Genomic DNA, 13746 nt, shown 5'->3' on the forward strand with positions numbered 1-13746 from the left:
CCTCAACTGCTTGCTGTCTGATCAACTGTAAGCAGGGCAGTGCTTCAGTCAAAGATGAAGAAACCTCACAAGGACCAGATATCTCAAAGGTGGTGATTCTGAGGGTGGGATACAGCTCATCATAATATTTAGGGGTGTTACCTTCTTGTTCCTCCAATAGATATGGCCTATTTTCCATGGAACCAGCATTTTTGAAGAGTAGTAGAAGTTTTTCAGGAAACATGCACTTCTAAAGCGTGTTCTTGTTCAGGAATGTATCCTGAGAAGAAGCTGTACACAAAAATTGAGCCAAATCAAAGTTTTGTGTTTGTTTGTTTACCAGGTTTTAATAGATCTTTGGAAGAAAATGTAATAAGTATTCAGTAATTGTAGTAAACAAATGATAATCCATTTCCCTATTTTCTCTGTGGCATGTTGCAGATCCTGGAAAAAGTTCAAATGGTTGGAAAGTTGTACCTGCAGCTTCTCAGTGTTGGCAATATCCTCTTCACAGACTGGAAAGCTGACATCTACTGCAACCCCCAACACAGAGTAAAAGTTTACACAGAATTTGGAATTGCCGGCATCCTTGTTCAGAGCACCAGACCCGTCCTAGAGGAGCTGGATGGCCTTTTCAAAGCAATGGAGCACTGCCTGCTAGAGTGGAAGAAGTATCTGAAGACTCAAAGGGACACCTACTACCATCTCAACCTGTTCACTGCACACCAGCTATTCTATTTATGTAGCCAACTGGCTAAAGCCCACAATAGTGCAATAGAGCCACAGGTTCTTAATATGCTTTCTGTCATAAAGCATGACATTAAAGAAGAAGATATTAGAAAAGCCCTGGAGCAAGCCCTCATGACTCCACATGACTCTGTCAACACATCAGCAGGGGACAAGAAGTCTGTTACCTGGCATGACTATGTCATTCGTTTTCCTCAGCTCATCAAAAGCCTAGCTGAATCTGGCTATGATACATCAGTGGCGAAGGCAGCCCTGCAGAGCTGCCTTCCAAAATCTGATGTTACAGAGCAGGAACTCATGAATTTTGCCTTTGAACGAGGTGACGACAAGGAAGAGGTTGAAAAACTGAGCAAATTATATGATGAGCAGAGAGAAGCCTTTCTGCAGAAGACAAGGAAGTTTAAAAACAAGAACAGAGAAGCTAATCAGGCAACTTTTAGTAACCTTGCAAAAGATGAACTGGCCACCTCCTTTGAGAGTTTGCCATCCATCTGTGACAAGGTGAATTTGCTCTGGGATGCTTTCTGTAAGAAATTCACTGGCCTTGTGTCAGACAAATACATCAGCCTGGATGTCTTTGGTGAAACACTGAAGCAAGTAGCTGCTCTTGAAACCATATGTATCAAGAGAAGCTTACCAGTAGGCCTCGAAGCCAGGAAACCTTCTCTCATCATGTGTAAAGAAGAGGAAATGTTACTCTACATGCTCTCCATTTACAGACATACCAAGACAGCACCTCTCCCAACATATGATGAGGTTCTGGTGTGCACACCCAACACAGAGGAGGAAGAAGTGGAGCTGATTGTTAGGAGAGCTCTTTCATCTGATTCTCAAAACCAGAAAATATACTGCTTGTTGGGTGCTGAGAAATTAGTATACAAAGTTTCCAAGCAACTGGAGTCCCACTTCTTCCGCTTGCTGCAATCTTCTACAGTCCATGACTTCAGGTTGCTTATCTTTTGCAGTACCAAAGCTCACAATTCCTATGTCATCACAGCCTTTGACACCTACAAAGCTACTATCCCATGCTGCTCTAAGACAGAAATCCAGGAATACCTGAGTACACATCTCAAAGTGCCTCGTGGGACAGCCCCTGTTGCTCAAGCCTTCAAAGAGCCCTATCAGCACAATGTGAAGTTCATATTATCAAATCAAGCAGGAATGGGTTAGTAGTCCTACTGTAAGTCTTGTCTCAAACCAGGAGGCCTTGAGAGGAACATGTTATGCAATGGAGAGCCCTCCATTCTCTTCATATGCCTTTAGTTTTGAGTAGTGAATTTCAAGCAGGATTTTAGGCCACCTGGAAAGAGTCCAAAGGAAAATAATGTGGTCTAGAAAACATAAGCTTTGAGGAAGTTACAGTTGTCCAATCTAAACAGAAAAAAATAATGGTGTGAGACTCTGGGAAACAGCAAGAAACAAGACTCTCTCCATGGAATAAGCTAGATCATAGGGATGAGAGTCAATTGCCTAAATAAGCCCAGATGTCCTCTGAAAGACCATAGGCTAGCCCAACTGGCTTCCACCTGCCATTTCAGAAAGGAACAAGTTTTCTGTAGGTCCTTTGCAAGCCTCAGCAGGATGTCTCATGCTTCCTACTATTTTTGAAACCTTTCAAGACATATTTCTAGACAGTAAGGTTTTCTGACATTTTGTAGGGCACATCTGAGGCAAGCTGGTCAGGATCCAGGCCTTCCAACTACGTCTGTATTGGTAACCTCAATGAGGCTGGAGTAGGGGCATGAGTTCTGTCTTGTGATGTGAAATACTGCCCAAATTGTGAGAACAGACTTGGAGGATGTCCCTCATGTGACTGGGATCTGGTCCCAGGTATTGTCCTAAAGAGGCTGTTCAGAGATGGCCACTCAATTTGGAGGCAGTTCAGATGTCTGGAGAAAAACTGTCCCATGCATGGGAAAGGGCAGACTGAATCTGAGAGTGAATCTTGTCTGTCTCTTCTGTTCCTTAGGGAAGTCTCTCTTCGTGGACAATATCGTCCAAAAGGTCCGCACCCAGCTGGGTGATTTACCAGTGGTTCACAAAACCATTAGGCTGATGGAATCAGAGATTGATTTCCAGTTCCTTCTGGAGGAGCTACTCTCTGTGGAGGAATTCCCGACTGAAAACCACCCCACTGTCTTCCATATTGATGTGTCACCAGTGGTAAGAGTCTTTGTCTTGGTGGTTGAACATTGTGTTTTGAAGGCCTCGTAGGATTTTTTAGAGGAGAGGATTTGGACAGCCTCTTGTGCTTGCTTATTCTCTTCTACAGGAGTAGTAGCAGGTGCTTACAATTTAAAGTGAACAACAAGAGTTCTGGGTACACTTTGGAAGCTTAGGTGTCTGCATTTGCCTTGTTCCATGCCCACAGGTAGGGAAGCTATATGAAATGAGTCCCATTTCATAAAAGCAATCTTTCCTCCTACAGTGGCATCAGTCAGAGCGTAGGACACTGGAGGATGGCTGAATTCAAACCAAGTGATCAAACAGAGAAGGCCCCATATACAGGGAAAAGAAGGGGTGGATTGTCCATCTCACGTCCAATCTGGTACCCCTCTAAAAGGAGTTTTATTAAAACAAAAGGTAGTGGGCTTATGGCAGAGAGTGAATCCAAATGACCTAGTCCTGCCTCAGAAGACTATAGAGTACCAAGCATCTGAACATATTGGCAGTTACAGCTGTGTCAGTGTGTGCTAGAACAGCAATTCTGAACAAGAAGGGGAGCAAAGCTGTAGTTTGGCGGCAGGTACCACTACCTGCCATGGCTAGTGGACTAAAGTGTGTTTTGATAGACATTTTTTTCACCAGTTTTCAAATGTTTCTTCTCTGTTAGGTGTCAACAGGTCTCTACCGGCTGCTGATAGAGCTATGCATCCTAAGACATATCCAGAGTCCCAATGGCTCAGTCTGGAAGTGCAAATCCTCTCATCTTTACTTGATTGAGTACCTGGAAAAAGGGAAAGGTGTTAGCAGAACAAGAAAACAAGAGGTATTGCTTTGGGGACAGTGTGCTCAGGTCAGAGGAGTAGCAAGGGAGGATGCCAACATAACCTGCAGTAAATCTGCTAAAATCCAAAGTCTATTTTAAAGCTATGTGTAATTTAGGGTCTGTCTCTCCAGTGGAGTGATGGCTCATCTACATAGCAATGAGTAGTCCCAGAACATGTCTATTCAGGAAAGGAAATGTAAGGTGTTGTGTGGGGTTTGGGGTTTTTTTCCAGTCCATTCCTGGTGTGACATAGTCATCCCATATGTTCAAAAAATAATAGAATTCTCCCATATAAGAAATGAGGGATGATACTCTACAAGAGGAAATAAGGGATCTGATGGACAGTTAAAACTTCCTGAGTAGTCTGGAGATGGTAAATTGGGACCAGCATGCATCATCTCTTCCAACACAAGAACCAGGAATATCAAACAATGTTAACAAGATCAGCTTAGAACAAATGAAAAGGGGAAGATTATTCATTATATGGGTCATAAACCTGTGAGGGTTCTTGACAAAGGGGGCTGTGTGTGTCCCCTTTAACAGGCTGACACAGTCTGGCCAAGTATTTAGAGGGGAAAGCCGTTGTGGCTTACTAACTAGAGAAAGCAGATGAAGATGGAGAGTACCCTGTGCTGAAACCTGTCTCTCTGTCAGATCATTTAGTAGCTGAAAATAATACTGTTTTCTCTATTCTAGTTTTTCAATAAACATCCACTCAGCACCAGGACCTTACAGGTTATGGGCACGTCAGCACATATCTATCTAGGAGCATGTATGCAGGCTTGGACAAATTTGATCTACATATGATTTTCTCAGCTTCCTGACCTATTTCTGTGCAGAAAATAAAGCTCTTGGACTGTAGGCAAATGCAGAAGGTTGAGCAACTATTCTTATTGTAATCTGTGCACTCCTTATTAACTTTCTTTTAGATGTCCAGTGAAATAGAAGAAAAGTTCCTGGATCTTTTTCCTGCGGTGAAATGTGTGTCACCAAAGCGAGTACTTGACTTGCTGGAACACCCCAGCTCTGATTGCTGTTCTGAAATGAAAGAGGAGCAGTTTGATCGAAACAAGTTGAAGAGTGAAGCTTTCCAGAGGTCTTACCAGTACCTCAGGAAATATAAGAGGGGAGAAGACCTTGACCATTTCCTTTTCAACCCTGAGATGACTGAAGGGACAGAGAAAGAGTGCCTGAAGCTCTTACTGGACTTCTGTGGGAGACATAACCCTTCCTGGACTGAGCTCAGCAACTTCACTCATTTCCTAAACTTCCAGCTAAGTAAGTGTGAGAAATCGATTTTTTGTAGCCCAGTAGCTGGAAAGGATTTCCAGGGGTTTAAAACATTTGTGGTAAAGTTCATGATCACAATGTCCAAGGACTTTGCTGTGCCCTCTCTTGACATATCTGATGAAAGCGTGCCAAGTGCAGAAGATGACTATGAGGAAAACAGCAGTATGAAACAGTACCAGCTAAGACGAAAATGGGAACAAGAGTCCCACCCCTATATAGTCTTCCATGCAGACAATAACTCCATGGAGTTCTTAGGTTTCCACATCAACAGTAACTTGGATGCTATTGATGCCCATTCTCAAGCTGTTTTGGAAAGGAAAGTTATCACGAGTAAATTATACTGCACGTTGGAAGCCCAGCATGTTCCTTTCAATAAGAAGTTCGAAGACTTGCCCAGAAGATTGCAGCTGGAGGCCCTTTGCAGAGTTTTTGGTGTGAGCTACACCCAAGATCCAGATGAATCGTATCAGCTCACTCTGGACAACACCATGAAGATGCTTGCCATTCACCTGCGCTTCCAGTGTGGGATTCCTGTAATCATCATGGGTGAAACAGGTTGTGGGAAGACAAAACTTGTGCAGTTCATGTGCAGCCTGCAAAGGGCAGGCAGGGACATTCAGAACATGGTGGTGTTACGTGTCCATGGTGGCACTACCTCCAAGATCATCCACAAGAAAGTTAGGCAGGCAATTGAGCTGGCACACATCAATGAAGAAAGGCATAAAGTGGACACTGTACTCTTTTTTGATGAAGCAAACACATCAGAAGCTATCTTTGCAATCAAAGAGGTGCTGTGTGACCGCAGTGTAAATGGAGAGAAGATTCTCACTGACCGTTTAAAAGTTGTGGCTGCTTGCAACCCTTACAAAAAGCACACCAAAGAAACCATAGAGAAACTTGAGAAAGCTGGCTTGGGATACCGAGTGCGGAGTGAAGACACACTGGAAAAATTGGGCTACATTCCTTTGAGGCAGCTGGTGTATCGGGTCAAGCCCCTTCCACCTAGCTTATTGCCTCTTGTCTGGGATTTTGGAGAGCTGAATGAAAAGACACAGACCCTGTACATCAGAGAGATTGTAAAGTCCACCATGAAGAACAAGATTGCCACTGGAAATTTGAACATCTTCACCAGTGTCATTTCAGCCTCCCAGAAGTTTCTCAGGAAGAAGAAAGATGAATGCAGAGTTGCCAGTCTTCGGGACATAGAGCGCTGCATGAATATTGCACTCTGGTTTTATAAATTAAGAGATCTGCTGTTTCCTCAGATTGATGAGAAGAAAGATAAAAAGGAACAGGAGTTAATTTTAAATGATGCACAAAGGGCCTTGATCCTTTCAGTGGGAGCTTGCTATTATGTATCTCTGGAGAGCCGCCAAGATTACCTGGAGGAGGTCGCAAAATGTTTTTCTGTCCCTGCATCTGTGTTGCAGGAAGAAATTCAGCTTTGCCAAGAGGTATTCCTTGATAATCTCTCTGTTCCTGATGCAATTGCCCGCAATGATGCTCTGAGGGAAAACATCTTCATGATGATTGTATGCATGGACCTACGAGTTCCACTTTTTCTGGTTGGGAAACCAGGAAGCTCAAAATCCCTGTCTAAAACTATTGCTGTGGATGCCATGGAGGGCAGGTGGTCCAAAAACCAGTTGTTCAAAAGATGCAAGGAGATCCAGCTGGTGTCTTTTCAGTGCAGTCCCCATTCAAAGCCAGAAGGGATCATCTCCACTTTCCGACAATGTGCACAGTTCCAGAAGGGGAAGAATCTGGATGAGTTTGCATCCGTGGTCCTCCTGGATGAGATCGGCCTTGCAGAAGACTCAGCAGAGATGCCACTGAAGGTACTGCACCCTCTTCTTGAAGATGGATGTGTTGATGATGAAAACCCAGAATCTTACCAAAAAGTTGGCTTTGTGGGCATTTCAAACTGGGCCCTAGACCCTGCCAAAATGAACAGGGGTCTTCTTGTATTTCGGACTGACCCTAATGAAGAAGAGCTAGTTAAGACTGCAAAGGGCATTACTGCTGCACAGCCTCACCTTGAAAGCATTGAGGGTTTGTTCTCTTTGCTAGCAAAATTCTACTGTGAAGTGCTAAAAACTCAAAAAAATGAGTTCTTTGGGCTCCGTGATTTCTACAGCTCAATCAAAATGATGCTGTCCTATACCCAGGACCAGAAGTGCATGTCTCACGAGGAGATCATTACAAAGGCCATTCAGAGAAACTTTGGGGGCTCCAGTGATATCAATCCCGTACAGCTTTTCCAAAACTGCATCAGAGAGAGGTCTCTTCCTCCTGACTTGGAAATCAGCCACACACTTTCTTTGCTGAAGGAAAATATGGGCAAACAGCAAGCAGGACTCATGTCTCGATACCTCCTGCTACTGACAACCAACCATGCAGCTTTCCACATCATTCAGATGACACAACTTATAGATGCTGAGAACTCTGAAATCATATTTGGCTCTGGTTTTCCACAAGACCAAGATTATTCCCAGGTATGTCGGTCTGTCAGCAGAGTGAAAATCTGCATGGAGACAGGGAGACCGGTTGTCCTTTTAAATATACACAACCTTTATGAGAGCCTTTACGATGCACTCAACCAGTGTTTCGTTAAGTTGGGGGGAAACTACTACGTGGACCTGGGTCTTGGCACTCACAGGGTGAAAAGCCGTGTAAAGGACGAGTTCAGACTCATTGTGATAGAGGAAAAGAACATAGTCTACACCCAGTTCCCCACTCCGTTGCTGAGCCGGCTGGAGAAGCACTGCTTGGACATGAACACTGTTCTGAACTGGCAGCAGCAACAGCTGAAGAAGGACCTGCAGACCTGGGCAAGGCGGTTTGTCTCCATTGACAGCAGCAAGTTCTCCAATGTTTGGTCCACCAAGCTCAGCCCCAAGGAACAGGATGTCTTCATCGGTTTCAGCAATGACACATGTGCAGCTGTTGCTTTACAGAGCACACAGAGCAGGTCTGTGGGAGACCTCGAGCCCTATGAAGAGCCAGTGCTCTCTCTTGCCAAAAGGAAACTTGTTCAGTGTGCAACCCCTGACTCCATCCTTCGCCTTAAATACTCTTTTCTGGATGATGCAGAACAGATCCAAGACTTGTACTTCCACAAGCAGAAGCACAACAGTCTTGTTAGTGTTTTGGGAGAGACAATTAACCAGCAAACAAGGAAGGAGAGGACCACTGGGGTCTGCCTGCAGGTATGTGTGCTTCACTGTCAAGCCATGAGAGTGGTCTTTATTTTCCTGATAAGGGATGTTGACACATAACCTCCATTAAGCCCCTGGATAAGTTCCACTGTTGAACAGTGATGGGCTGCTACCTGTCCTCTTTGACTCCTGCCCTATCAGTTGTATCACATATATATCTGGCCCTGCCTTGTGATCCTCTACAGTCAGGGTGGGCTCTGCTTCTCCTCTTCACCCAGATATGGTGGATCTGCTAACAGACAGGCAGTGAGTGCCAGCTCCTAACTCTGAAGGCTCTGGAGGTTCAAGGTTGAGGTACCCAGAGCATCGTTCATTGCCTGCAGACAAGTGATAAGCTGTGGGGGTCTCACCAAGTCTCCAGCAGGACTTCAGGTGGTTCTGGCAATTATGTAGGTGCCAGATCATGCTCACTGCCCTCTGACATCTATTTTGAGTATATGCTGTCCATGCCAAAGAAAGCATCCTGATCAGTTCTCCAGTGACTGTCACAGGATCTCAGGACTCTCTGTTGCATAGAGACACCTAAAAGGGTAGCAGCTGGATCCCCAAACAGATCCCACAGTACTAGGAGCCCATAGCCTTGAGAGAGAGTCAACCCAGTAAGAGTCGCATGCGACCATCATGCTAGGCCTGAGTTTCCAAGTACATCTCCCAGAAGGATTATTTTGGTGTCACTGCCTCACAGTATCTGAGTCATTCCTAAGGATGCAGCTCCAGTCTAAGTCTCTTGTAGTACGAGGAATTGGGGTTTTTCTGGTTGTTAACAATGCTCCCACCCTTTTTCCCTGTGAGCAGGGCACATTTATGAGTCTTGGCTTTTGGAAGCACTTGAAAAGGTCCATAAGGGAATCACTTCAATTTCCCCACCCATTAGGGACAGTAACACAATAACTACATAATATTTTCCTGGAATTTATTTCCCTTTCACTGCAGGTTTCAACACATGCAAGGCTTTTAAATGAGAGAGATTTAGAAGAGATAAGGAAGACACTTAACCTTCAAAATAAAATCCACTGCCTCTTCCTAAGCCAGTTTGACACTGAATATGCTTTCCGCCAGGAACTCAGGTAAGGAAAGATTTCCTTCTCACCTTTGTTTGTTAACTTTATTGGGATTTTGGGGAAAAGGGATGAGGAGGAGCAGGGAGAGTGGAGAACAGAGGTGGTTTTATGAATAGTGCAATAACAGACTATTTCATTCTCTGCAGGAACTTTTTTGCACAATCATCAGGAGAGAAATTGCTCCTCATCCAGTTTCATTTTGATGAACCACAGAGCAGCAAAAGGCTTCTAGCTTGTACCAAGTAAATATCCTTCCTTCTTTCTTCTTTTTTTCTATATTTATTTAGTCAGGTACAAAGGTAAGGGAAGATGCAGTGGCCAAATAGCCATGGAATATAGTGCTGTTTTTAGTGACTTGTTCAGTGGAGTCATTGCAGATTTCTCATATATCTTTATCTGTATATCTGTGTGTGCGTGTTCATGCCTCTGTTCTGTAGCATGGATTTCCAAGCCTGTGTTTCTTAAGATATTAAGATAAAACATCCCAAACATCTCAGCTTTTATTTGTCTAAAAGATCATCTTCTTCATTGTGGCAGTATGCTTTATACATCCTTCACACATTAAAACCACCTTCCCCCAACATGGTTGACTCACACAGCACAAACTACTTCAAACAGAGCCTAACATCAGATGATTTTTTTTTCCCTGTAGTCATCAAACCAAAGCACTTAAATTGACACCTGGTGCCATTTGAGACATCTCAGGTATCTAGAATATCTCTCAGGGCTGGCTGATAGGACACAGGGCATTCAGGAGACTTAAGCCCTTCTGGGCACCAGTGAGGGCTTAAATTATTAACAGTAGCATTATATGAGGTTGATCTCAATGCCTAGAAGTACATTAGTGACATCGTCCCCCAACGAGACACATCCTCCCTCAATATGATCTCTCTTACCCTGTCTCACTCATCCACATTTCCTGTTCATATCCTTTTTTCATCATATCAGCTAATGTGCATGTTGTCTCCTGAAATGCTTTGTTCTGGGTGCATTTGTACTTTTCCAGAGAGGGATTTGAACTTTTCTGGTCCTATTTCTAGGAAAGCTGTGAAGGGCTTTGGCCTGCTTCCCCACAAGTTCTGGATTCATTTGTGTTGTGGCTTTTGTTGTCTAATTTGTCTGTATGTTTGTGGCAGATATTGCTGATGATATTCCTATCATTGCCAGAATATGACTGGGCAGAGACCCTTACATAAAACAATACAAATTCCAATTAAAATGAAGATTCAGTGTTCAGCAGGGAGGCAAATTTGTCAGGAAAGAGCTTGCTGAGACATGTGACTGAGTTATTGCTTGGAGAAGGTGTACGTGAGATGTATTTCACCTGAGTCTTGAAGCACCAACACTAGCTTGTCTGTCAGCTTTGGCAGACCCAGGCTGGGCTAAACTGAGCTGAGCTTCTCTCTTCCCTCTTCACCACTTCAGCACAGCCATGCCTTGAGCTGTTGGTCTTTTCCAAAACTCTGCCTGAGCTCTGGAAAGGCAGGGGATGACTTTGGGAGACTCTCTGGGATGACCTTGGGAGACAAATGACTCTCCAGATGACAGAGAGAATGGACTTTTTAGCCTCTGTCTTGATTCCAGGTACTGTATCATAGATGAGAGAAGGAAATCAACAGGCACAGGTCCATCACACGTTGTGCTGGCCACTCAAGTCCCGCGAGTTCTGGGAGGCTGCAGCTACCTGGCATTTGACGGTGGTAAGTTTGAAATTGTTTTTTTTGGATCAAGGAGAGAGTGGGAGGGAAATGAAAGGTTGTGCAAGGTCAAGAAGAAGGATCCAGGGAACTACAGACCAGATAGCCTCACATTGATCCCTGGAAAGTTGATGCAGCAAATAATCCTGGAAACCTTTTCCAAAAAACATGAAAAGCAGTAATTCAAGATGGATTTATGAATGAGAAATTAAGTTTGACCAACCTGATAGCCTTCTATCACAAGATTATGGGCTTGGTGGATGAGGAGAGAATGGTGGATGGTTTTTATCTTGACTTTAGTGAGACTTTCGACGATGTCGCCCATAACAAAGTAATGAAGTATGGACTAGATTAATGGACAGTGAGTTGGACTGACAAGTAGCTGAACTGCTGCACTTAGGAAGCTTTGTTGAACAGAATGAAGTCTAGCTAGAGGTCAGGCGCTAGTGGTATTACCTCAAGGATCAATACTGGGGTCAGTACCATTTAACATTTTCATTGATGACCCAGATGATGAGACAGAGTGTACCTTCAGTAAGTTTGCTGATGATACAAAACCGGGAAGACTGGCTGATAGACGTGAGGGTCATCACGCCATCCAAAGGGACCTGGGCACACTGGACAAGTGGGCCTACACGAACCTTATGAAGTTCAACAAAGGGAAGTGCAAAGTCCTCCATTCATTGAGGAATAACCCCAGGCACCAGTGTAGGTTGGGCACTGACCAGCTGGAAAACAGCTTTGTAGAGAGTGACCTAGCGATCCTGGTGGACATCAAGTTTAACATGAGCTACCAATGTGTCCTTGTGGCAAAGGCCAACACAGCCTTCATTAGGCAGAGCACTGTCAGCAAGCTGAGGAAGGTGATGCTTCTCTACTCAGCACTTCTGAGGCCACACCTGGAATATTGTGTCCATTTCTGTGCTTTCCAGTATAAAAGAGACATGAACATAAATGAGCAAGCCCAGTGAAGGGCAACAAAGATGACTGATGGACTGGAGCACCTGTCATAGGAGGAAAGGCTGAGAGTTCAGCCTAGAGAAGAGAAGGCTTATGGAATCTTATCACCTTGTATATGTACATGATGAGAGGGCGTGAAGAAAATGGAGCCAGATGCTTAAATGGTGTCCCATAACGGGACAAGAAGGCAATAGGCACAAACCAAAATAAAATAAATTTCATTCAAATATAAGGAAAACCTTCTTTATGTTGAAGGTGGTCAAGCATTTTTGGGGTTATAGGATCATTTTCTTCCCCAGTTAATGGATAAGAATGACAGGGCATTTGTGCCAATCAGTACTGGGAAGATGGAGAGGTAGAAATGGAATGGTATAAGAGAAGTGTATTGTCCCTCAGAGCAAAAAGAAACAGAAAGTGGTAAATCTTCCATCTCTCAATATCTTATTATCCAGGCTGCTCGCAGATCAGGGCAGCCAAAGTTTATTAATTTTTCTGGATGGGTGTGGTGCACCAAGGAGAGCAAGTCAACTGTTCACACCAGTTATGTCTGGTACCACTATTTCTGCCATGCTTACTGCCTCCCCAGGTGAATGGATGTCGATCCACTTGGATGATCTGATGCCCCCAAACAACTTTACAGCCAACCTAGGCCAGATCGCCAAAATGACTATTGCTGAGATTTTCATGACCACTTTCCAGGAGCGTGTCCCAACAGGTAGGCAGCCACTTGCTTTTCATCCAGTACCTGCACAGCTCTGCCCCTTCCTCTGTGTCTCATTTCCTCCATCCACAGCTTTAAGTACAGCTAGATCAAGCAGTCCATGGAGGTACTGGCTCTGGGTCTCAGCAGGACTCACTGTACGTGCTGTTTCTGAAGTCTTCACAGCACTGCACTTTTTCCTCCTGCTCTGTAAGCTGTGACCATAGGGTAGCAGAGTACCTAAGCTCGTTCTTCAGTTACAATAGCAAATTGGTTGTACTGCTGTGGCATCCAGCACATAGTAGACACACAGTTATTCACATTGATTCCCAGCAAGTCTTTCTGCCCACCTTGCCCAAATAAAACCACTAAATATTCCTGATCTGATGAGTTCAAAGCCAACTCAATACATCCTGCCATTGTTTTCAGGGTGTATGGACAAAGGGAGGCAGGAGCAGTTGGGGATATTCTCCACTTCCTGTCCTGACACCTGCATTTCCTATGGGGTGCCAACCAGAACTGAGACCTGGACAATTCTCCCCAAAGAAAACAAAGCCCAGGCTGAAATTTCTTAGAATGACAGCTTTGCAGCCCATCATTGATTGCTGAGAAACTCCAGATGATTCCTTTAGATAGAGGTATCTATTTTACAAGTTTCTACAGTTTTTACAAAGGAGTCTTATGACATTGTGATTCCAGGTTCTCCAGAGGCAACTGCTGCTCTTGAAGGTCCAGACAAGTCCAGTCTTTTTCCAGAAAAAAAAGTATGATTTATTTCTTTTTTCTTATTTCAACTGCCTGACGTTACAAAGGATCTGGTTTAGGAAACAATATATTCTATAGGCATTTCAGAATCCAGTTATACTGGTCCCTGGTTCAGATAGTACATCTGCCACCAGAAGAAGTAGTTGCAGGTCTTTGTGTGTCATACAGTGAGAGTGAAGAGGTCCCCACCCTATGACAGACAAGCACAAGGCCAGAATAGGCACATTTAAGCACTGTGTGAACTTTGATGAAGCATGGAATCTCTTTCCCCATTTCTCTATCCCACACCAGGGATTTTAGCTCTTCTCTGCAATGTTGGGATTGATTTACTAGGGATGGA

At 44.1% G+C, this 13746-nt stretch overlaps 1 protein-coding gene across 1 annotated transcript in view; it reads left to right on the top strand.

Annotated features, from left to right (window-relative positions):
* The window catches only part of LOC136098216 (E3 ubiquitin-protein ligase rnf213-alpha-like), a 62221-nt gene that overhangs the window by 21979 nt on the left and 26496 nt on the right, over positions 1-13746 (top strand). Inside the window, exons 24-32 of the mRNA XM_065831426.2 lie at positions 421-1891; positions 2696-2889; positions 3560-3715; positions 4645-8214; positions 9157-9290; positions 9431-9526; positions 10869-10984; positions 12528-12656; positions 13341-13405. Coding sequence (XP_065687498.2) covers positions 421-1891; positions 2696-2889; positions 3560-3715; positions 4645-8214; positions 9157-9290; positions 9431-9526; positions 10869-10984; positions 12528-12656; positions 13341-13405 — 5931 coding nt within the window. The remainder of the gene's footprint in view (positions 1-420; positions 1892-2695; positions 2890-3559; positions 3716-4644; positions 8215-9156; positions 9291-9430; positions 9527-10868; positions 10985-12527; positions 12657-13340; positions 13406-13746) is intronic.

The sequence above is a fragment of the Patagioenas fasciata genome, chromosome 1 (assembly GCF_037038585.1).
Source record: "Patagioenas fasciata isolate bPatFas1 chromosome 1, bPatFas1.hap1, whole genome shotgun sequence".
Taxonomy (NCBI): Eukaryota; Metazoa; Chordata; class Aves; order Columbiformes; family Columbidae; genus Patagioenas; species Patagioenas fasciata.